Source organism: Alligator sinensis, unplaced genomic scaffold, assembly GCF_000455745.1.
Source record: "Alligator sinensis unplaced genomic scaffold, ASM45574v1 scaffold1024_1, whole genome shotgun sequence".
NCBI classification, from domain to species: Eukaryota; Metazoa; Chordata; order Crocodylia; family Alligatoridae; genus Alligator; species Alligator sinensis.
This window is the reverse complement of record NW_005842598.1, coordinates 298103-305821: the sequence shown is the minus strand read 5'-3', so window position 1 is coordinate 305821 and position 7719 is coordinate 298103. Positions and strand designations below refer to the sequence as shown.

The 7719-nt window shown below is 38.2% G+C and overlaps 1 protein-coding gene across 2 annotated transcripts in view; it reads left to right on the top strand.

The window, feature by feature from the left end:
• SOX5 (SRY-box 5) overlaps positions 1–7719 on the top strand; it is a 404814-nt gene that overhangs the window by 353032 nt on the left and 44063 nt on the right. For both annotated transcript variants that reach the window (XM_025214719.1, XM_025214720.1), the window contains exon 10: positions 4385–4562. In XM_025214719.1, coding sequence (XP_025070504.1) covers positions 4385–4562 — 178 coding nt within the window. The remainder of the gene's footprint in view (positions 1–4384; positions 4563–7719) is intronic.

Sequence of the window (7719 nt, the reverse complement as noted above, 5' to 3'; positions counted from 1 at the left end):
CCCCCCAAACAGTATAGTTCAGGCAGTTTCAGGTCTGCATTTTTGCTTTTACTCTTTACAAGCCTCAGGACTGGGTGCATAAATTTAGATCAGATGTAGGATCTGACATTCCCTCAGCCCCATATTTAATGAGGTTTTGGTATGGTTAATGTTAGTCTTTCATCCAAGGAAAGCAAAACACAAAGTCTTGTGTGAAAGAGGTACTGTATTAGTACCACCATGGCACATGGGACTGAATCTCCATAACAATGCATTGGTCCTGCTGTGTGCACTTCATTTTAGCAGGCTTCGTGGCATGTTTTTGTTTCTGCTTTATTCTCCAAATGTATTTCTTAATTTTTTGTTTTGTTTTGTTAACTAAACATGCCACTTTTTAAAGGAAACATTTCATAACCTTTAATCGAGATCATATTTTACTTTCATCACATCTGTGTTTATATTATTACAAGCCTTTTGGGTCTTAATGTCTTCTGCTCTAAGCATTAATCGTTTCAGCTGATACATAAATAAATGTTTGACTTTGTTAACTCTTTTAAAAAATGGTCTGCTCTTATCAGTGGCATCTTAGAATAACTTTGTGTGTCAAAAAAAAAGGCAGAGGACAAAACAATTCTGGATTTCCACCAATAAAAGTAAGTGTGGGGATCAGTGCTGGACTCTGATCCCTCTAGGAAAAAAAATCTCTTTTGCCTTACAGTTACAGTCTACTTCAACTAAACATATTAGATTTAATGTTTATTTTCCCTGTGTCCCTTTTCACTGCCAAAGGGTTTAATGGGCCTTTGGTACAAATGAGAATTAGTCCCAATAATATATAACAAGGCAACCTAATACTGTACTAGTTAAAAAATAATACTGTACTTTTTAAAATACTGTACTAGTTAAAACCTAATATTGTGCTAGTTAAAAAAATAATGGTAGAAGACTAAATGCCAAGCTCTTGTCTCATTTATGCTGGTGTAAATCTATAATGAAGTTAATGCAGTTCTTCCAGATTTTAACTGTAGGGTAGAATCTGGTCCAAACCATTTTGAAATTTATGTATGCAAGCAGGTTAAGAGTAAAGTGGTTCTCTGATTATTGAACTAGGGTTATAATGGAGATCCTCACACTTAATACCACTGTACATTATGTCCTCCCCTGAAAATATTTGTTATGTATGAGATCCTTGCCTGGTGTAAATTGGCATAGCTTCAGTGGATTCAGTGGAACTACTTCAATGTATACAATCTCAGGATCCAACTTGGACTAGATTTTCAATGGCGCTGCAGGTTGAATGTGGGTTTTAGAAGGTTCTTTGAAATATTATGAAATCCAAACATGGAAATAATATCACATTGTAAATACATGTAATAGCTCAAAACTGTTTACTCATTCCTCTGTATTCCTATACAAGCCTGTGTGACCTCTGATTAATTTACCATTAGCCTGAACACACAATGAAAATGAATGAAGAGACAATTTGGAATGACATTTATCAGCTCTGGAACTGTCAACTTCTATTATTTCCACAAGGCCTTGCACTTCTTGGCTCCAGAGAAAGCTGTGCTGACTAGAATGAAGACGAGCATTCTTAGCACCAGGAAAGCTGCAACACAAACAGCTTCATCACTGGATGCCTTGGACAGAGAGACCACCTACTCCATTTCCAACTTATATTATATAAGACATAAAAAATTAAAACCATTCTTTAGTGAACTAATACAAAACCTTGTACATTACACTGTATAAAAAAAGTAGAAGAAAAAGATGGAAAGCTCTTTGGGACTAGATAGCCAGCTGCTGATGATACAGTGGCATGGCAAAAACCCCTGAAATTCTAGGGCAGTGATTCTCAACCAGGGTGTTGTAGCATCCTGAGGTGCCTTGAAATCCTTTCAAGGGTGCCTCATGGTGCCATGCAATGTTAGCACTGTCAGGTGTGCAAACATGATTCATTGATTCACAAGATAAATCAAGAGCTTTCAAATGGGAATTCATAGTGTTAAAACATTCTGATCTGGTGTGGTCTTTTTGAGTGCTGTGCAGCAAAAGAATTGCTTTATTACTCTTCTGTAGTCAAAAATGGGAAAATGAACTGGCATAAGTGCCTTGAGTCTAAAAGTATTCAGAATTACTGCTTTAGGATGCAAATTTCAATCCAACCTAGATTGAAGGTGAAGGTAAACCATTCCCATATGAGGGCTGTTTGGTGGCCTGTATGAAAGAAGGCAATGGTCTCAGTCAGGTTTCTAGTGTAAAGGCAGCACATTGCACAGTTCAACTAATTAAAACCTTTTTAGACTGAATGGAGAAAAGCTAGTAGGGAGGTTTGCACTACTTGTATTCTCTTCTGGGTAGCCAGGGATGCTCGTCTACACACTTCCTTAACATGAAGTTGTTGGATTTGTTGGTTAATTTTTAGGTGGTGCTTTCTGATGAAGTATTCCTGTATAGATCGTTCACCAACACAATTACACTATTGTTTTCTATTGAAAACATTGGAACATTAGGATAAACCCTATTCTAGTTTGCAACACAGTTATTTAATCATATTCCGATATGAACATCTGTCTCAGGACTGGATTTATATTTCTTGATTTTAAGGAAAGCAGGTTCTTTTCCAATCAAAAAAATGTTTATTAAACCGGGTAAACTTTTCAAAAGCAAGCAAGGGACTTACAAACTTGTGTTTTGTGGCAAGTCAGTGGGATTTGGCTCCTAAATTTTTAAGTTAATTTTGAAAGTGGGTCTTAGGTTCCCAAGTTACTTTTAAAAATGGTATTCACTCTTCGATGACAATGATGATGATGCACAAGTTGCATCTAGGACAGCTTGAATAGCACTTTAAGAATATTTTTTGTCCATTATTCCCTTTATTGTTTTGTTTTTAAGTTGTAATTTATTTTCATTTGTGACAGTTACAAAAGTGTAAAAATAATCAAATATACAAATATCACAAAAGTGCTTGCTGGCTGGCTTGTTGGATAATTGCAAGGAATATAACAGTGCTTTGCAAAATTATATGTAGATTGTTTGGCAATGGAGAGATTCATATTTCTGTAACATACTTCTCTATAGATCACTTGAAAAATCCTTGTTTATTGCAGTACACTTCCTGTCACAGAACTGGGATTATTGTAGCAATAGAAATTGTCTCTACATATAACAGTCAGATATTATGGACCTGCTTCTGCTCTTGTTTGCATTGCTGTAAATCAGGGATAGTTCCAAAGGAGTCAATACACTTATAACCAAAGTAAAAGTTATGAAAGGAGATCAGAATCAACCCTACTATGTCTATAACTGAGCCCATGCAAGAATGTATGAGTATTACTGTACAGTTCCTTTAAACTGAGGATGGTCTGTTTTCCTAACTCACAAATGGCAGAGGAAAGCTGATCCATTGGTGAGTTCTGCAACAGTATCATTAACATATTGTGTATTTGGCATGCTGGGATAGTAACAGGTAACTACATAGTGGAAAGGTCCAGGTTCAAATTATCAGTTCCAGACATTAAAAAGGAAAACAGGATTTCATGGATCCTTCTTCTTTGCTTTTTTGTTAGCTCTGGCTTATGTTACCATGATTTATGTAATTTATTGCTCATTCTTGTTTATTGCTGTGTATCTATAACCCAAAAACCCATAGTAAGCAGGTGACAATCCCATTGATTTCAGCAGTATCTACATATTCTTTGTGAATTTAGCCTAGGCTTTCAATATGCACACCAAAGGAGTAATTTGCTTGGTTCATATAAAAATTCAGAAATGTAGATGCTTATTTAAAATTGTTGAAATCACTGATAGAGATTTGAAGTTGAAAATATTGCAAAACAGTCTTTTCTGGTTCCGATTGGATAACAATTAACCAGGAATTATCTTTCTGCTTTTTTGGTGCTTGAAAGTTCAGAGAAAGAGAGACTGGAACTGAAATAAAAATGAATTTCATTCACTGAAACAAATTTACCCAAATTTTAAAACTACCAAAAAGTACTGATTTGGATTTGGGCTGAATATTAGGCAAAGACTGTGTTCAGTACATTTATCCATCATCTTAAGCTTTTCTTTTTAAATCACAAAATATTATTCTGAACGTATTCCCCATTTAAATGTGTAAGTAATATATTTTGTAAATGCAAATAACTTTATTCAGAGTAAATTCTTAGGAATAGAGCACAAAGAAGGAATGTTCTTTAATTCTATCAGGCAGAAGACCTCTTTCCTGGGCCATTTTGATTTCCAGTCGATATAACATGATGATATAACAGGCAGTGTTGCAGTGTGTTTTAAGATCACTAGTTTTGCAGATTCATATGTACTGAAAGTTGCTATCTGTGCATGGATGAGTTGTGGCAAGAGCAGAATAGTTATAATATTCTTTATTTTCTTCTGCTTTTGGCAGGATGAAGTGGCTCAGCCACTGAACCTCTCAGCCAAGCCCAAGACATCAGATGGCAAATCTCCCACATCACCCACCTCTCCTCATATGCCAGCTCTGAGAATAAACAGTGGGGCCAGTTCACTTAAATCTTCTGTGCCAGCAACATTAGCTAGCCCTTCAGCCAGAGCTAATACAATAGGTGAGTCCAGTTTCTTTTGTTCTTTTTGATATTGTAGAATGGTCATTATTAAAAAATCAGTGTGATGTCACACAGTAGCATATAAGCTATTACAGGTGGAACCTTATGCTGCATTTATTGAAGTCAATGGAAAAGCTCCTGCTGACTTCAACTGTTTATGATACAAATCCCACCTCTCTATCAGAATTGAAAAAACCTCTATTACTTCTCTGTATGCTGACCTGACTGATATATGATAGAAGTCAATAAATGATGACTCGTTAATAGCAACCACTGTACTACAGCAATTCAGACATTTTATTGTGTTATTTAGAAGCATAAGCTGTTGATGAATAAACTTTAAAAAATCCTGAAAGTTATATGTCTACATATGCATACAGTTCCTTAGAAAATTACAGGTTTAATGCATAGTCCACTGAAAAGCTGCATGGGGCTTTATTTTAGCTTAATCTACCAGAGAAAATATTAATGGCTAACTAAAAAATCACCAGGTTCATTTCAAAACATATTTTACACTGTATCCTGCAAATAGTCTGACTAGCTGCTTTGGTGGTGCTCTCTAATAGGGCTGTGCAAAGCTTCGGCCCCTGATTTGACTTGGCGGAGATTCAGCCTGATTCAGTGGCAAAATCTCTGAATCTGAACTGAATCAGGAGACCCTTCAATCTCTCCAAATCGAATCAGAACCCTCCGAATCGAATTGGAGAGATTCGGAAAAATTCAATAATTTGGACGTAGACACAGCTTTAAAAGTTTTTTCTACATACCTCAAGGTACCAGGTAGCTTGTGAATGCTGCAATGGTGGGGCGGATGGAGCATCCCACAGGAGCACGGGGGGCTCCACACCATGCTCAGCCACAGACCCAGAAGTGGATCAGAAGCACTTCCAGGTCCACCAGAGACTGTGCCGGGGGCCCCCCCGTGCTCTCCCTGGCTTGGCGACTGGTGCCTCCTGGGTCTGGGTGGGCACCCGGAGTCCCCCCCACAGCCAATTACTGAGCCAGCGGGGGGCAGGGGCCAGGGGGATGGAAGGAGGGCAGTTCATTTAGCAGTGGATCCAGAAGTGGACCGGAAGTACTTCCACATATGTGTGTAAGTGTTAAAGATGATCCTTTTCCCTAAAATTCTTAATGTTAGGGGGGTCAGTATAACTTGAATTGAGTTCCAGGGTGTATGTCAGTCTCTTATTTTTAGGCGGAAGAATGAGGCATTCATATGTTTGCTTACTATAAGGTTTCATTCACCTTCCTCTCAATTATTTGGGTGCTAGCCACTATCAGAGACAGGACAGCAAACTAAGTGGACCATTGGGCTAATTTAGTACAGCTATTTGCTATTTTTTATTTTCATATTGCATTGAAATGTTTTGAGCCCTTGAGCCTTTTCCCCCTATAATATATATGTACTCCACTAAAGTTCAGCGTGGTCCATATTCCAACTGTGCATGCACCAGTGACACCCACACACATGTCCAGACTTTCAAATATAAATCTCAGTATGCAGACATAATTACCATTAATGTTGATGAGAGTGGTGGTTACATGCAACAAATTGAAAATACTCCTATGCTTGCCATAAGAGTACTTTATCTGGTATGATATATTCTATAACATTGCATAAATGTTTCATAAATATCCCATTGTTAATGCATGACTTGTTATGTATTATTCTTATTAGACCTAGACTCCTTAACTTGCTTGGCTAGTAATGTATTTGAATCTTTAATCTGGTTGGCCCTGCTACTCTCCATGTACAAAGGACTGAGTTTTAATTTTTTTCACATTAAAACCTTTGTGCTTAGGAGAGCGAACGCATATTTAGGCATGGAGTTAAGCATCTGACCTGCATCTTAGTGTCATGACACCTCTTGTTCTTTCCTGTTCAGTCCTCATTCTCTTTCCTCCTGGTATTTTTCCTAGATTTGAGACCCCTGCAATTTACTTTTCTCCTTTCAACAAAATGCAGATTTTGAAATGCTGTACCTGTAATGAGTGATAATGTAATTGGATAAAAGCTGCGAGGATGAATGGAGCTTTAAAGGTCACTCTTGTAAGAAGAATTAATGTGTTCTACCATTAATAAACCATGGAAAACTGTGGAGCAAAAGATAACATACTTAAGTTATTGTTAATGACATAGAGTTCACGGCTGTATATCTCCTAGCTACAAATATAGAAAGTGACTTTTTGAGGTTGCTGAACAGTATCACTGCGCATACTGCATAAGATAAGCTGGCTTTCAATGTGGTATAAGAAGTGGACAGACATAAGCTGCTCCTATCAAAAATCTGTCCTTTTTTGGAGGACTGGATGAATGCAAGGCTTCGTAGGAAGAAGGCTAGAGACTAGTGCTTGTTGCTAGGTAACTAATTCAGATCCAGCCAAAGTCACTACCATGTGAAAACCATTTGGTGGCCTGAGCAAAGTGAGCTGGTGGTTTTGGTCCAGTCTCACATAGATGTTCCCAAATGACAAAAACCCATGACTACATTAGGTAAGTTCACAGGCAGTTTAAGGAAAAACACTTAGGACTGAATGTGGGAGGAACTTTGCTTCTGCTGGACATTTCAGGCCCAGGACAAGCCCTTATGTTAGGGCATCTACCTGATGCCCACATACCTCTTCACATCTACTGCATTTAGGATTGTGGCTGCTTTCAGTTTGTTTCTGTATTTAAACAAGAGTAAGATAGCCCTCTTTGCTCTGAAGGCAAAAAGTAAAAAACGAGTTGTATTAAAAAATCAGCCAATCCAGGCCTCCCAGATTACCTAGGCCTCAAAGAGAATTCCCAGATGTTCTGTTTCTGTGGGCTGCGCAGCACTGGGTAGGGAAACTGAACTGCCTTTTCACCTTGAAAGACAGATCCCTCCAGGGACCCAGTACAAGGGTTGAAGCACACTGAAGAAGAAGAGGCTTCCAGCGCTTTCAAGGGGATGAGGGAAGAGGTTAGACCCACTTTCCTTAGCTGCAGACAGGCCAGCACCTTCCCCCAGCATGAAATTCACATAAAAGCCCTGTTTTAAAATGAGTCCTTCAGGCTACTTGTTGTCAGTGCTCAGCATTGTGCTCCACGTTCTGAACAGGCTCACCTTGTTCAGATACAACTGAACGATGCTATGTTCACAGCATCATTCAATTGTATCTGAACAAGGTGAAC